Consider the following 17,600-nt stretch of genomic DNA (forward strand, 5'->3'; position numbering starts at 1 on the left):
GCAACTTCCAGCACAATCCATCCGGGACTTTGCCTATGAATATAGGGCTTTGTGTTTAAAGTAGTGGCCGGCCATGTCTGAAGAAGAGGTGGTCCTCCGCATCCTTAATGCCTGCAACCCGCGGCTAGCTGGGTGTCTCAGAGGGGTTGTGGGGTCGGTTAAAAATCTGGTTAAGGTCGGCTCACAAGTGGAACGGGACTGGGGTAACTCCAAGGCGTACTGGAGTAAAATACAGTCCAGTACAAGAGAAACCCAGTCCCTAAGACCCCAGCGAGCCAAACCTGGCCGGTCAGAGGCCGATCTCACGATTATGCAGGTCACTGCATCCCTCCTGGTCGTCCCAGTGTCGCTGCGGGGATCGCTGGTTGGTGCGGTGGTTGACACAGGAAGCCATCATACCCTCATACGACATAACGTTTGGATGAAGATTTGCTGACCGTCAGATAAAATAACACCTGCCCCATCTGTCCGATTCTTGTAGGCAGATAGGAGTGAACACAAGGCTTTGGGCAGAGTCCCCCTGAGGTACAGCGTACTGTCCACCACCTGGGAAATGGAGACCTATGTCCTGGATGACCGGCACATGTCCGTCCCGTTACTCCTTGGGCTGGATTCCTTAACAACTATGAAGATGACTATTCATCTCTGTCCCAGGGGGTATACGGTGCCAGGGGAAGGGGTATGCAATTTTGTACATAAGCCTAGGGAAGACTTAAGTCTGAAGCAAATCTATTTTTACGCAGCAGTGAGGAGTGAAAATCAAACCTCGGCAGCTGCCCCAGTGGAGGAACAACCCGAAGAGGTCAGGCCGGTCCTGAAGAAGTGGTCGGGGGTATGGACAGATAAATTGGGAGTCACATGGGGGTTATCCACGTGATTCATACCTCCGACGGTGTCCACAACCTCCCGAAGGGGTTGAGACACCGGGCGTATCGGGTTTCTCCACTGAAGAGGGATATTATTAAACAACATCTAGACAAAATGCTCGCCGAGGGAATAATTGAACCATCTTTATCCTCCTGGGCGTCCCCTGTAGTCCTTGTAAAGAAAACAGATGGCACCTTTCGTTTCTGCGTGGACTACAGGGGTGTGAACGCGAAGACAAGCATGGACGCATATCCCATGGCCCTGGTTCACGAAATACTCGAGTCACTGCATGGAGCGGCTGTTTTTAGTACACTGGACCTCCGCCGTGGCTATTGGCAGGTGCCAATGGATGAGGGAAGTAAAAAGAAGATAGCCATAATCACCCCTGAGGGCTTGTTCCAATTTAAAACCATGCCATTTGGTCTAAAGAACGCTGGTGCCACTTTCCAACGGCATATGGAACAAGTGCTGAGGGGATTAATTGGAAAGATCCGCTTTGTGTACATCGATGATGTTATTATTTACTCCCCTTCAATAAAACAGCATCTCCAGGACTTGGATACCATCTTTCATTGTCTCCAGCATGCACACCTCACCCTGAACACAAAAAAGTGTACCTTTATTCAACCCCAAATCCATTTCCTCGGGCATATCGTGTCTGCAGAGGGGGTCGCTGTAAACCCAGAAAAGATTTCAGCCATCCGAGACTACCCCACGCCCACAGACTTAAAATCTTTGCAGCATTTCTTGGTGTTGGTGGGGTGGTACCATAAATACATCACTCGGTTGGCTGACATAGCGGCTCCCTTAAACCAGCTAAGAAAGAAGGATGTCCGATGGGAATGGACTAAAGAATGCCAGGACGCCGTTGAGCAACTGAAAGAACATCTATAGAAGCCACCCGTCCTTGCCCAGACCGATCCACGGCTCACTTTTCAAGTACATACCGACACCAGCAACCTGGGGCTAGGGACCATGCTCATCCAAAAGAAGGACAAGAAAAAGCACGTCATCGCTTATGCTTCGCGAGCGCTGCACGGCGTCGAGCTCAATTACTCAACAGCAGAAAAGGAGTGCCTGGTGGTAGTGTGGGCCATGGAAAAATGGAAGCATTTTCTTGAAGGGGTTGAGTTTGAAGTGTACACACCCTATCATGCTATGACCTGAGTGCTTAATCACCCGAAGACATCTTCCTGATTGACCAGGTGGGTGCTGCGCCTCCAGAATTTCACCTTCAAGGTGACATACCGGAAGGGCTGTAGCAACATCATGCCTGATGCTCTGTCTAGTGCATCAGAGTCCTCGGGGATGGTGTGCTTGGCAGAAGCAAAGAAGGTATTTCCATCACTACCTAGTACTCTCTATGATCTGGCCCAAGCACAAGCTTCCAGCCCTTTCTGCCAAAATATTCGGAAGGAGCTGGATAACCAGCGCAACAACCGGGTACACTTTGTGGACCTCTAGGGAGTTCTTTATAGATCTGTTCCATCATCCTTGGGGGGCCTGCAGCAACAACTTGTGGTCCCGGAAGTGCTCATCCCTGTGTTTTTGAACTTTTTTCACGACAGCCCTTTAGGTGGTCATCTTGGCCGGACGAAAACCCTCCTGAAGATTCTGGGGGTGGCATGGTGGCCATCGGTCCGGTCAGATGTTTGTCACCACGTGAAGAATTGCCACACCTGTCAACAGCTGAAGAACCCACCTGGTAAACCATCAGGGATGTTACAATCGACTATCACAGTTGGACCAGGAGAGACTTTGGTGGTCGATCTGATGGGGCCATTCCCGATGACCAGCTCACTAAAGACTGTCCTAATGGTGGTAGTGGATTATTTCTCTAAGTGGGTAGAGCTAATTGCACTGACAGATGCCCATGCTAGCAAGGTGAGCTCCACCCTGAAGAATGAGATATTCACCTGCTGGGGGGGTCCCGAAGAACATCATCTCGTACAGGGGATCCCAGTTCACGAGTTCAGTCCTTGATGATCTCTATACAGCCTGGGGAGTGAAGAAAAATCTTACTACAGCATACCATCCCCAGGCTAACATGACTGAACCCAGGCTAACATGACTGAACGAGTGAACCGGACCCTGAAGCACATGATTGCCTCCTATGAGGGTGAACGCCATCAGGACTGGGATAAATGGCTCTCTGAGCTCCGGTTTGCCCTGAACACCGCAGTGCACGAAGCCACAGGTGAAACGCTTTACCAAGTGGAGGCAAAGGAAAAACATACTATTTGTTGGTTTAAACAGTGGTATAATCAACAAAAGAAAGTTGATCGAGTGACAGAGTGTTGGAGAAACTCGAAGGCTCATGTTCACAAAGTCGCACAGTGCCCGAAATAAAAAAGAAATCACATATCAAAGTCGCCGTGAAAAGGCGACTCGTAGCGGACCGTCTGAGTGTCATATGAAAGCTTATTAGGGTACAGAGAAAAAAAATAGGCACACAGTGGGAAAAAAGCACGAAATGTCAACTTTAATCTCGAAATTTCCACTTTAATCACGTAGTTTATTTTGCCATTAAAGTAGAACATCATAAACTTCATCTTAAAATCGGTTAATTTACTAGTTTCTCAAATCCCATTGTAACTAAAGTGGCACATTAAATTCTTTGTTTTGTATTTGATCTTCTTCTATATGCTCTACATGTGTGAGTCACTACCTGCTTCTTAAACGGGCTTTCTCTTTCTCCAACAGGACACATAATCCATTACATTCGTGATACTACAGCTCTCTGAATAATTAAAATACTGAGATGTATACGTGATATCTTTTTCATGAGGATAGGAATGAAAGCATGTTATTAAACATGGGAACACGGTGGCGCAGTGCTTGTTCATGTCTCACGCAAGAGGCTTGCTGCGCCATGCTCGACCTTCGATGAAATAATTTATTACAGAAGTAGGCTACTGTCTCTTTCAAACGTAATAACCTCCAATTTCTGTCCTTACTTTTCTTTCTCCAAAAACCCAATCGCCACACAATCAGCTATATAGACGTGAAGCCATCTGTAAGCTTAAAACGCTGATTCTTCAAAACTTTTAAGGAACATTGAAATATCTTCATAGTACATGTTTAATTATTATATCCGTCTATTCTTCCAGTGTCGCGTCAGCACCAGCAAGAATACAACGCAATGCAGGAACAATCCCTGAACTAGCTAGCGCTGCGGCACCGTGTCCTCACATGTTTATTTATTAACAATAAAGATTATTTAAATGAAGTTAAAGTTTTATCTGTATAATATAATCAACATATTTTGATGCATTTCATCTTAAAAATGACATTGTCATCATATGTAAATACGCGCTTCATAAAGTGGCGCAGGTTGTGCAATATTATAACTGTAGTGCAAGTTTACAGTGAGGTGATTGTACATATAAGTAAACAGTTCAACAAGGAGCACTTGATGGACTGATTGAGTGTGTTTAGAGTTCTTGGGATGAAACTTTTTCTAAACCGCGAAGTACGTACTGGGAAGTCTCTAAAGCATTTTGCTGTGGCTCAGGCAGCGTCTGCTTCATGCTGTGTACCGATAATTCTCTTTCCGATCAGCTGCTGCTGTGATTCCCCACTCAGATACAGTGATATAAATACTCTGAGTGGTGCAGTGAGAGTAATATGGAAAAAGATGATCTGCTGTGGCAACCCTTAACGGGAGCAGCTGAAAGAAGAAGAAGATGCAGTGAGAGTTACAACGCTAAAGCAGTTCTGGTATTTGGAATACTATGGCTATTCCCTGGACCATTATATTGCTGCAGGTTAATTACAATCAGATGCATTACACTAATAAACGATATGCAGTTAATTTCAGTGTATTTATAAAGCCGCGTCAGGTATATGGAGCAGCGAAAATAGAAAGGGTGACCACACAGGAACAGTAGCAATGCTTTGACGCTGAGTGCCGCCAGTCTGCAAAACCGAGCCGAGAAATTGCGTACGCCAAGGTATGAGTTACCGTGGAAATGTGCGTGGCTTTACGCCAAGTTTAGGTTTTATACATCGCGATTTGAGCATGGAAACGTTCGTACGCAACATTTCTGTGTGTACGCACCGTTTATACATGAGGCCCCTGGTCTGGACTAGAGCCCACCACCTCTCGGATGCCAGCAAGCGGTTCTCCGCCAAGCTTGCGCCTAAATGGTTAGGTCCAGCTGTAATCATGAAACAAACCGGTCCAGTTAATTTCCAAATTCAAAGGGGTATCGGCACTACCTCCAAGCTTTACACTATTCTTGTGGCCCATATCAAGCCGTACATCGGCCCTCCCTTGTCCAAGGTTGGGGGGTGGGGGGAATGTAGCGGGGCTACATAGTAGTAATAGTGTTGTCAATGTTTGTGCTAAGTGTGTTTTGTTTTCATCGTCCCGTTTGCTGTTTAATGTGTGCATCAGTGAATGTCGTCCCCGTAAATTACAAGGGGGACGGATGATAGAAAGAGACCGCAGCCCCAAATTGGAGAGCACCTGTTTTCAATCACAATCAATTACATCCGCCAGTACTATTTTAGCAATCAGGAGGAAACGGAGAGAGAAGGAGGATCATTTTTCACTACAACAAATCAACTTACCTGCTGTTTTCCACATCGTGCTTTTGTAATCAGTTTGTTTTTATTTTGCCGGACTTACTTCAATACCCTCATCACAAGAGATCCTGGGGTCGGATTACATCATCCACCATGAGCCGAGGATTCACGGTGAGGCTGTTCCATTTGTTCCGGGAAATACAAACACTCCACATATCTGTTAACCAGTCATCCGCATTCAGGACAATTGTATACTCGGACTCAAGTTCATGACAATTCATTTCCGTATCTCATTCATTGTTGTTATTCATGTTGTTTGTTATATGTTACAAGGGCAAGGGAGGGTTTATTGTGTGTGTGTATATATATATATATAATATATGGTGTCACATTGTTGCTTTGGTGGAGGGTGCATTTTTTCTTGTTATTGTTTCATTTAATATAATTAATCACCTATTTTTACATATCATCTGTTTTTGCGTGCTTGTTTAAACCGTCGATTGTGGGGAAAATTTTCATTTGTTAGAGGTAAGGCTTGTTATTTAGATTCAGCTCCGTAGTTTATCCAGGCCACAGGTCTTGGAAGTGTAGCTGCCGGCCAGATAAGGGGTCGGCCATTACAAACCCATCTGGAAGAACACCAAACACATCTGTTAGTGGGTTAGGAGGGATTTTGACACAAAGGCTGTCTGAAAGGCACTTAAAAAATTTTGGCCCAAAATGATGTTAATCTGGCGCAGGCCCAAAACATGACCCAGTGAGGCTGGAACTTGATTGAAGCGTTCGCAGGTTGGATCTTGCCCTGGAAACATTTTGGACAGTTTTAGGTGAGACAGATGTGCTCAATATATAACTTTGAGTTGAATAATTGTATACTTTGCGCATATGGAGCTTGAATGAAGTCTCTGCATTGCTACTTTCCACTCCCTTTCTATTATATTGATTTAAGATTTTTCCCATTGTCCTCTTGGAACTTTGAAAGGTAGGGACTGTAAAATAATTTTATATATTGCAGAGATGGTGTCTAAGTCCTTGAAATTGAGCAATATTTTTTTCCAGCATGGATGAGGGTGCAAGATGAGGAAAATCGGCAGGTTCTGTTTAACAAAGTTCCTAATTTGAAGATAGTGAAAGAAATGTGTAGGTGGAAAGTTAAATTTGGAATGCAATTTATTCGTAGGATGCAAAGATGTTGTCTATATAAAGGTCTCTGAGCATTTTAATCCCAAATTTTTTCCAGATATTAAAAACTGCATATGTTTGCAAGGGTTGAAAGAGGTGGCTCTCTTGCAGAGGTGCCACAGATAAAAGCTTCTCCATCTTAAAATGCTTTCTACATAGGTTCCATATTCTGAGTGAATGAAGCACAATTGGGTTATTAGTATATTGCCGATAACTTGCATTTATTGGGGCACAAAGCAGGCAATATAAAGAAGTACTGCAGGATTTTACTTCTATTGCGGACCAAGCCTGTGTACGTTCTGTTTGTGTCCAGGTTTTTATAGCTTGTTTGTTTGCTGCCCAGTAATAAAACTGAAAGTTAGGTAGAGCCATGCCACCTTCTGTCTTAGGTCTTTGTAGGGTCGCTCTTTGGATATGTGAATGTTTTGAGTTCCAATTAAATTAGGTTATTGTTGAATCGAATTGCTTAAAAATGATTTATTGATGTATATTGTAGAAGATATTCATTTAGGATGTGGGATGACAGGTAAAATACACACAAACACAAGGAGAACATGCAAAATCCATTCAGGCCAGGCCAGGCATCAGCACTACCCAACACACCAGCAGGCTGCCCAATAAATGCCATAGCAATTCAAATATTTTCTTTATAATTATTTTTATTACCTTTATGGAATTATTGGTTATACATGCAAATTGTAGGCACAGCTATCAATTTTAATTGTTTTTCTTTCTCTATCCATTTTCTATTTCTAGATTGTTAGGAAAATTTACACATCTTATAGATTTTGGGGAAAAAAAACGGAATATCACAAAAAATTAAAAATACCGAGCATTGAGGTAGCAATGCTAACCACTGAGCCACTATATTGGATTCCTGTTTAGTTTCCACATTTATAAAACCTTATTTTTGTCCAGACATTTCCAGTTTTCTTTGCCACTTTCTTTTTTACATTTTCTTCTCAGTTTTATCCACTCCTTCTTCTTACTTTTGTTGCTGCAGTAGCAAACACAAAAAGATTAAGATGACAAAAATCACAGCCTGACACAGCATTTGACAACATTCATTCAAGTTGTTCTGACTCCTAAAATTGTTTCCCTGAAATGTTGGCGGGCTGTGATGTCCACTGTAAACTGTACCATATGATCTTTCTTCTACACCGAACTGACCTGTCAGTCCCCTATGCTCAGTTGAGGATTGTGGCAAAAACCTGGATGAAATGTGTGTGGAATGTGTGTGTGATTGTTGAAGTACATCTTCAAACTGATCATGGATATAAATCAGCCTCAGACTGATCTGGTCCAAGGTTTCACTGTTTAATTCTTTCAAAAGGTTTGTCTCTTTATAGTCGAAGAACTCAGAAGGAACATCCTGTAGCCACAAATCACGTCTGTCTACCAGCTCTTTATTCCCAACAAAGATGTGTGGAAGGCGCTGTTGCTTCATACATTTATACAGGTATTGAAGGAGACCCTTCACTTGTGTTTCCAGGTTCTGATTCTGCCAGTCATACTTATCAGTTTGTAATACCCGATGGAAAAATGCTGTTTTCAGATAGTAGGAAGGACAGCTGGAGGTCAACTGGGAGGATGGACATATTTTCTTATCATTCTCCCGAAGATATTTTAGGATCTTCAGGCACTTGAAGTAACAGGGGTTGCGTGGCAGATTGTCAAAGAAAGCCTTCTCATGGGTGGAGAAGGAAAGCCTCCATGCAGCCTCACCAAGATGTGAGGTCATCTTTGCTACAAGGTAGACACCCTTGTAGGGAACAGCAGGCACAATGTCAATCTTTACCTCTTTCTCAAGCTCCTGAAAGACAAGTGTCCTTGCAGGACCACTCTCTCGAAATGTAATACTGTTATTATGATAGTATTCCCTGAGTGCAGACAGAGTACGGGCACACATGGACTGGAACCACCTCTGGATCTTCTGTGTAGACAGTACATAGCCATGCCTATTATTCTGAACACAGAACTTTTCTTTGAAATCTGAATGTTTGGCCCATATAGATGTATACTGGTTTATGAACATTGTACTTGTTCTTTCAATCTGAATGATTCCAAAACAAACTGGAATATCAGGATCTTCATTTGAGAAGATAATCTGGTCTGACGTTATCTCTATTGGAACCATGAAGTCAAACTCCAAGTCTGGTTTTACCTTTACACCTTCAAAAGCACTGCCGGTACCAATGGGCTTCAGATTAATCTTGGGGTCTCCTGGTTGTAAATGTTTCTGGACCTCTCTCAGGAGAGTGGTGACCACATTTTCTGCTTTTGATTTGTAAGAGTTGAACTCTGTGGCATCGAAGTCCACTTTTTTCTGGTAGAGTTCCTCTAGCATTTCCAGAGTGGACACCATTTTGCTTTGTGGAGTGTGAGTTATCTCTGTAGGTAAAGGAAGAAAAAATAAGATACCATAAATGTTTTGGAGAGGCCTAATATTGGCTCTGACTACTCTTTCACCTAAATAATCTTTTACAGTGCAGTTCACTGTTTGTCCAGCCTCCCAACTGTTGTGATTGATTGTAAATTCTTCTGGAATATCAGGGTATTCAGTTTTGTCTGCAAGCTATAGCAGTGGGAAATAAATTAACTGGAAATATAAAGTGAAAATAATCACAGAATGAAGATGCAGCATTAACTCTGAAAATATACACATCTGGCAAGGTTAACAATGTACTTTGAAGAGACAGTTTAGAACCATTGAACATGCATTGGCAGTGCTGAGCATTCAGCTATGAATTAAACCGTATGAATAGATAGATAGATAGATAGATAGATAGATAGATAGATAGATAGATAGATAGATAGATAGATAGATAGATACTTTATTAATCCCAATGGGAAATTCACATTCTTCAGCAGCAGCATACTGATACAATAAATAATATTAAATTAAAGAATGATAATAATACAGGTGAAAAAACAGACAATAACTATGTATAATGTTAAATATTAACGTTTACCCCCCCGGGTGGAATTAAAGAGTCGCATAGTTTGGGGGAGGAACGATCTCCTCAATCTGTCAGTGGAGCAGGACAGTGACAGCAGTCTGTCGCTGAAGCTGCTCTTCTGTCTGGAGATGACATTATTTAGTGGATGCAGTGGATTCTCCATAATTGATAGGAGCCTGCTGAGCGCCCTTCGCTCTGCCACAGATGTTAAACTGTCCAGCTCCATGCCAACAATAGAGCCTGCCTTCCTCACCAGTTTGTCCAGGTGTGAGGCGTCTTTCCTCTTAATGCTGCCTCCCCAGCACACCACTGCGTAGAAGAGGGCGCTCGCCACAACTGTTTGATAGAACATCTGCAGCATCTTATTGCAGATGTTGAAGGAAGCCAGCCTTCGAATGGAGTCCCACCTCTGTGAAAGACACCAGGCTGTGGTCAGAGGTGCTCCTTGGTACCATATTGGTGGCTACACATCACTATGTGGTATTTATAACATGTTCTATACATGTATTTGGCCTGTTTAGGGTTTTTACAGTTATAAGAATTGTTTGTGAAGTTTAATTTGTTTTGATTCATTTTGACAAATTTTACGTTTATCCCATTGTGTTTTTCATTAACTGATACATTTCAGCTTCAGCAAGCACTATTCTTGTTTTGTCCTTTGCTCTTGGTTGTGAGGTATTTTCAGTCTCCCTGCCTATCCTGTTTTCAAACTGTTTACCAAAAGATGTTGGCTCAGTACAGAAGTGAGAACAGACTGACTTAATGAAAAAGTTTATGAATAGGTAGAAAGGTTTAAAGCAGGTCAGAACAATTATAACCAATGAAAGTCAGTCATCAACATTGCACACACAAGCCCACATCGACATGGCAAATGACTTCACATTACATTATCTGCTGTTGCTGCATATTTGGATATCTGCTATGGATCTGCGCATGCCAGAGTACTTGATGACTTGGGGTACTGCAAATGTTGTGCAAGATGAACACCCATACAACTTACTGATCTGTATTAGTCAACATACTTTGGTGAATTTCAGCAGGTTTTACTCCCTCTGCCCAAAGAAATCTCACTACAACATGTTGTTCATCAATGGTGCAATCCTGTAGTGAAGCGTCCATGTTCATTTGACCTTTGTTTCAACATAGACTAACAGCACAGTGCTGTGCTGTGCATGTTCATTTCAAGCAACCAATAAGCCATCACAAACTCGTTATATTGTGTCCATTTCTATCTGTTGAGAATGTTGTGTAATTTTCAAATTACTTTTACTTTTAAATTTACCCTCATAGGGCGGCATGGTGGCGCAGTGGGTAGCGCTGCTGCCTCGCAGTTGGGGGACCTGGGTTCGCTTCCCGGGTCCTCCCTGCGTGGAGTTTGCATGTTCTCCCCGTGTCTGCGTGGGTTTCCTCCGGGTGCTCCGGTTTCCTCCCACAGTCCAAAGACATGTAGGTTAGGTGGATTGGCGATTCTAAATTGGCCCTAGTGTGTGCTTGGTGTGTGGGTGTGCTTGTGTGTGTCCTGCGGTGGGTTGGCACCCTGCCCGGAATTGGTTCCTGCCTTGTGCCCTGTGTTGGCTGGGATTGGCTCCAGCAGACCCCTGTGTTCGGATTCAACGGGTTGGAAAATGGATGGATGGATTTACCCTCATAATAAACCTCAAAAGCGATGAATATAATGTACAGACTCTATTCTAGTTTCTCTTTAAGAGGGTTGAGGCTGCGTGCTTACTCTGAAGAACTTTTCTGTCAGTTTATATTGGCTACCTGTTATCACTTATAAGGATTAAAAAACCAAAGCACAGTAAAAATGCAGGTCTGTACAGAAATTTCTAAATTTCATGCCCTACAGCCCATTCATAGCTTGCTGGTGTGACAGAACATGGCTTTTGTGTCACTGCATGAAGACTATGCAAATGGTTCTACAACCCCAATTCCAGAAAAGTTGGGACACTGTGTGAAATGTAAATAAAAACAGAATGCAATGATTTGCAAATCTCATAAACCCATATTTTATTAACAATAGAACATAGAAAACATATCAAAGGGTTTAAACTGAGAAATGTATCATTTTCAGAAAAGAATAAGGTCATTTTGAGGGCAGCAAGACATCTCAGAAAAGTTGGGACAGGGCCATGTTTACCACTGCATAGCATCCCCTCTTCTTTTAAAAACAGTCTGTAAACGTTTAGGAACTGAGGAGACCAGTTGCTGGACTTTTGGGAGAGGAATGTTGTCTCATTCTTGTCTGATATAGGATTCTAGCTGCTCAACAGTCCTGGGTCATCTTTGATATATTTTTCTTTTCATGTTTTCAATTGGTGAAAGATCTGGACTGCAGCAGGCCAGTTCATCACCCAGACTCTTATTGTAATAGATGCAGTATGCAGTTTAGCATTGGCCTGCTGAAATTTGCAAGGCCTTCCATGAGAAACACATTGTCTGGATGGGATAATAAATTGCACTAAAACCTGTATATACCTTTGTCACACACGTGTGTTTAGGAGACAGCTAAAGGGCTTAAATACATGTGATTCCACACCAGACCAGGGGGTGGCGAAGTGCACTAATCTTCCCTCTCGATCTTTTGCAGACCATTCTAGGGAAATCCCGCCCGGCTCTGGGGCAGCAAATGACGTCACTTCCGGTTCCGGCATTGATGACATCACTTCCACTACTGGCCTTTAAAGCTGCCATCTTGTCTCCCGAGAGTCAGTTCTGTTTTGGACTCAGTTGAATGAACATGTCTTTATTACTTAATCAGTTTTGCAGCAACAAAACAGCAATTATACGGGTGTCTGCCCCAAACCTTCTCGATGTCTTATGGTCGTTTTTCTGACAGTGGCGTAGTCGGCAGGATGGAGAAAACCCTGAAGAGAATGGGACCGGACCTGAATCATGTCCAGGTGGGAGAGTACCTGGGCCGAGCTTTCGGGTGGGGATTGCGTCTCGGATTTCAGAAAGAACTGGTGCAGATTCCGCTCCCTTTGTCTATATCCGGGTCACCTAAATTAAATAGGGAGAGTGTCGATGGGACACACAGACGTGGGCTGGTCTCTATGGGGGAAACGATGGGGACTTATTACGCTCTCTCGGAGGAGAGAGCTGTCCTTCCCACCGGGGCTAAGGTCCCAGAGGAAAGTGGACATTCCCCAGACCAGCAGGTGAGGAAAGTGCAAAACTGGAGGTTTGACCCTGAGCGGTCTACACGAGAACAGCTGGACGTTCTCTGGGAAGAGGTGGCAGGTTGGTTAAGGCCCACTGAATGCACCACCTTCCAATTAGTGAAGAAAGTGGCCTGTTTCTTATTCATAAATAGCCTGCCAGAGCATTTCACCCAGCCGGACTGGGGAGAATTTTCGAATGTAAACGAGCTCATTGAAACGTCTAGGGCAGCCTCGCAATTTGGGAGAGCGGAACAGTCCTTAAGCGGACGCCGTAGAGATTACGTCCCTCTTAAGCTGCCCTCTCGGCATAAACCGGAGTTTGCACCGGAGTCCCCGATTCCGTGGGCGCGGCCCTCGCTCGGAGGCAAGGCGGAATGTAAATGGAGAGAGAGGGATGGATTGTGTGCACTTTCAAACCCCTTGTTAATGGCTTATAAGGGAGAGGTCATTGTAAATGGTTACAAGGTGGAAGCTCTATTTGATTCCGGCAGCAACATTTCTATTGTTGACTGCCGATACGTACTACTGCGACAATGGTTAAAAACAAAGACCAGACTTACCTGTGTACACAGATGTCCGCGGCTATGACTCCGCCCGATGTTTCATCTGCCACGGAGGATCACTCAAAAGAATCACTGTAGCGGTCCTTCCAAATCCACCGTGTGCTGTGATTCTCGGGCAGGACTGGTCTGACAATAAAAGCAGTGAAGTACTGATCTCTCCTTATTCGAAATTGGGCCTAGTAACAGACGGGAATCCACCCTCAGGTTGTCTCCACACCGTGTACGCAGCCGGTGGAGAGAGGTATGGGAAACCACGAGGAGGATGGGGAACTTCCTGGACCGTCGCGGACTAATACTTCATCTGTCCGCGTCTCGTCAGAGCGGGAGGACTCTCTGCCCCTTGAGGTCAGACCAGACCCTCTCTCAGATCTGAGCTTTCAATTTAGACAAACACTGGCATCATTTAAAAGGGAACAATGGAATGACGATTCCCTTAAGTTTGCTAAGAATATAGTAGTCCTAGTCAACGGCCAACACACCATTCAGCCCATGCCACAAGGACCCCACTTTGTGATAGAAAATGATTTATTATATCGGGTCAGTGAGCACGAGGGGGGGGGTGCGGAAGCTGTTGCTAATCCCACAAACTTTCCGGCAGCAAGTTTGTGAGTTAGCACACGCTCACCTCCTAGGAGGCCACTTGGGCACCGAAAAAACATTAGAGCATATTAAGCTCCGTTTCTATTGGCCGGGAATTAACGAAAAGGTTCGCCGCTTCTATATTTCATTCTCGGAATGTCAGCTGAGGCAAATTCCTAGGAGGGACCGTGCTCCTCTCGTTCCCCTTCCCTTAATTGATGTCCCATTTGAAAGGATAGGGGTCGACATAGTGGGACCCCTGGAACCCTCGGCCCGAGGTCATAAATATATATTAGTCCTCGTAGATTATGCGACCCAATATCCAGGAGCTGTTCCATTGCGCTCGGCTAATTCTAAAGCTATCGCACGGGAACTAATGGGAGTCTTTGCGCGAGTTGGGGTCCCTAAAGAAGTCCTTACGGACTAAGGGACGCCGTTTACCTCAGAGACGTTCAGGGAAATGGCCAAGTTACTTAAAATAAAAGACCACGGTTTAAGTGCATCATCCTCAAACCGATGGTTTAGTAGAGAGATTTAATCAGACTCTCAAACAGATGCTTCGCAAGGTGGTCAGCGGGGATGGGAGGAATTGGGATCAACTCCTCCCCCTCGTACTCTTTGCCTATAGGGAAGTCCCGCAAGCCTCAATGGGGATCTCACACTTTGAATTATTATATGGGCGACAACCCCGGGGCATATTGGACATTTTAAAAGAAGGTTGGGAAGGAGAGACTCTTCCCTCAACTAATATTTTGGAATATATCGCGTAATTATGCCCATATTAAAAAGTCACAGGAAAGAGGCGCAAGCAGCACAATCCCACTATTATGACCATGGCACAACACTTCGGGAGTTCCAACCGGGGGACTGAGTCATGGTATTGGTTCCCACCTTCCACTCTAAACTTTCCCACTGGCAAGGGCCATACGAAGTTAAAGAGAGAAAGGGACTCGTCAACTATTTGGTGAAACAACCCAATTGTCGACCAAATGAGTGGATATATCACGTGAATCTGCTGAAACCGTGGAAGGAAAGGGACCCTGATCCCACCTCCGGCTAGCCCCACTCCTTCTTTGCTCAGAGTAACACACTTAACTTCGGGCCTAATTTGAATAACCGACAGAGGCGAGAGCTAGAAAAAGTTATCTTGTCCGTCCCGGAGATGGTGGACGAAAACCCCGGAAGGACCTCTCTGGTTGCCCATGATATGGTGACTGAGCCTAGGGTCATAGTCCGAGAATGGTCCTATCGACTTCCAGAGGCAAAGAAGGCTGAAGTGGAACTTGGAAATCAAGCGCATGCTGGACCAAGGAGTCATAGAGGAGAGTCATAGTCCCTGGTCCAGCCCAATTGTCTTGGTTCCTAAGCCCGACGGGAGTTGGAGATTTTGCAATTGATTTTGCATTGATGCTCATCCAATGCCTCAAGTGGACGACCTCCTTGAAAGGCATGGACAGGCAGAATATCTGACCACACTTGACATGACCAAAGGGTACTGGCAGGTTCCTTTAACGGACTCTGCAAAGGGTAAAACCGCGTTTAGCACCCCTAGTGGGCACTGGCAGTATCGTGTCCTTCCATTCGGGTTACATGGGGCTCCTGCAACTTTCCAGCTTCTGGTGGACAAAGTGCTCCGCCCCCATAACACATATAGTGCTGCCTACCTGGATGACGTCGTCATCTATTCCAGCACCTGGAAGGAACACCTACAGCACGTCGGAGCGGTATTACGGACACTGGGTGAAGCCGGTCTTCGAATCAATCCAAAGAAATGTTTCTTTGGATTGGAAGAAGCCAAATATTTGGGCAACCTGGTGGGTCGTAGTACGGTGAAGTTGCAGTGCTCTAAAATAGAAGCCATTTTGACATGGCCCCATCTGCGAACCAAGCGGCAGGTCCAGGCATTTCTCGGATTGGCAGGGTACTACCACCGGTTTGTACCACGCTTTTCGGAGAGAGCCGTGCCCTTGACTAATTTAACAAAGAAGAGGGCTCCTAACACTGTGGTATGGACTGATATGACTGAGGCAGCCTTTGGTGACTTAAAAAGGGCCCTGACGTCGGCACCCGTTTTAAAGACGCCTGACTTTTCATGGCCTTTTATCCTCCAGATGGACGCTTCGGACACAGGCCTTGGGGCAGTGCTGAGCCAAAGTGTCGATGGTGCTGAACACCCTGTCATGTTCCTGAGCTGGAAACTGCTGGATTGAGAGACCAGATATGCGGCAGTGGAGAGAGAGGCTCTTGCGATTAAGTGGGCAATTACACAGTTGAGGTACTACCTCTTGGGTCGAGAGTTTACACTTGTCACGGACCATGCACCTTTACAGTGGATGGCCCTGCATAAGGAGTCTAACCCGCGAATCATGAGATGGTTCCTTGATCTGCAACCTTATAAGTTCTTGCTCATTCATCGGAAGGGTTCTCTACACGGCAACGCTGATGCTCTCTCCTGTGTTCATGACCTCTCGGTGCAGAACGCCCGACCCGACGTGTCTGGGCTAAGGGGGGGGGGGGCCCTGTCACACACGTGTGTTTAGGAGACCGCTAAAGGGCTTAAATACATGCGGTTCCACGTCAGACCAGATCATGTCCAAATTTGGCTTCTATCTTTGCATGATAGAGTTTTAACCTGCATTTGTGGATGGCAGGGTGAACTGAGTTCACAGACAATGATTTCTGCAAGTGTTCCTGGGCTCATGCAGTGATTTCCATGACAGGATCAGGCCTGTTTTTAATGCCATGCCGCTTGAGGGCCCAAAGATCACGGGTATCCAATACTGATTTTCAGCCTTGTCCCTTGCATACAGAGATTTCTCCAGATTTCTGGAATCTTTTGATGATATTACATACTGTAGATGATGAGATATTCAAAATCTTCATAATTTTATATTGAGGGACATTGTTCTACAATTTGTAGACGCAGTTTTTAGCAGATTTGTGAATCTCTGCCCATCTTTACTTCTGAGAGACTGTCTCTATAAGATGCTCTTTCATGCACAATCATGCTACTGACCTGTTGCCAATTTAATTGGAAAATGTTCTTCCAGCTGTTTCTTTTTAGTACCACTTACTTTTCCAGCCTTTTGTAGCCCTGTCCAAACTTTTTGAGATGTGTTGCTGCCATCAAATTCAAAATGAGCTAATATTTGTCATGAAATAGTAAAATGTCTTTTCAACAGTTGATATATTTTCTGTGTTCTATTGTTAATAAAATATGGGTTTATCAGATTTGCAAATCATTGCATTCTGTTTTTATGTACATTTTACACAGAGTCCCAACTTTTTTGGAAACGGGGATGTATATTAAGGGAAACCGCTCAGATGCCTTACATTTCTGGCTGAGATATTCAGCCAGATCCCTCTGGTAAGTGCCTATTGCCAGAAAGCCAACCATTGTTAAAACCTGCATATGAACAAGCAGAGCCTGATTTTGGTCATGTCTGCCTTTCTAATGCAGGGGCAAACTCAGAACCCACTTCCAAAAGAAGGTCACCATAATGGGCAACAAAAAAAGCTCATTTTCTTATATGACCATTTGCATAGCTTTCAAGCAGCGCTAAAAAAGCCATCTTGTGTCAAACCATGTGTAAATCACATCCATTACTTTTGAGGTTTAATGTTTGTCATAGCAACACACAGTTTAATATCATTGATATAATCATTGATACAAAATTATTATACACATGCATTGCCCTTTACCTGTTTGGGCTGCATTTTCCCTACTTTATGAATAGTGTTGTCATTTCCCACTT

The 17,600-nt window shown here is 44.3% G+C and overlaps 1 protein-coding gene across 1 annotated transcript in view; it reads right to left on the reverse strand.

Moving 5' to 3' along the window:
- Positions 1-2,401: 2,401 nt before the first annotated feature.
- LOC114664437 (uncharacterized) overlaps positions 2,402-17,600 on the reverse strand; it is a 58,735-nt gene continuing 43,536 nt past the window's right edge. Inside the window, exons 4-5 of the mRNA XM_028818519.2 lie at positions 7,835-8,970; positions 2,402-2,569 (exon numbers count right to left, since the gene is read on the reverse strand). Of these exons, the coding sequence (XP_028674352.2) occupies positions 2,402-2,569; positions 7,835-8,970 (1,304 nt within the window). The remainder of the gene's footprint in view (positions 2,570-7,834; positions 8,971-17,600) is intronic.

Source organism: Erpetoichthys calabaricus, chromosome 14, assembly GCF_900747795.2.
Source record: "Erpetoichthys calabaricus chromosome 14, fErpCal1.3, whole genome shotgun sequence".
NCBI classification, from domain to species: domain Eukaryota; kingdom Metazoa; phylum Chordata; class Cladistia; order Polypteriformes; family Polypteridae; genus Erpetoichthys; species Erpetoichthys calabaricus.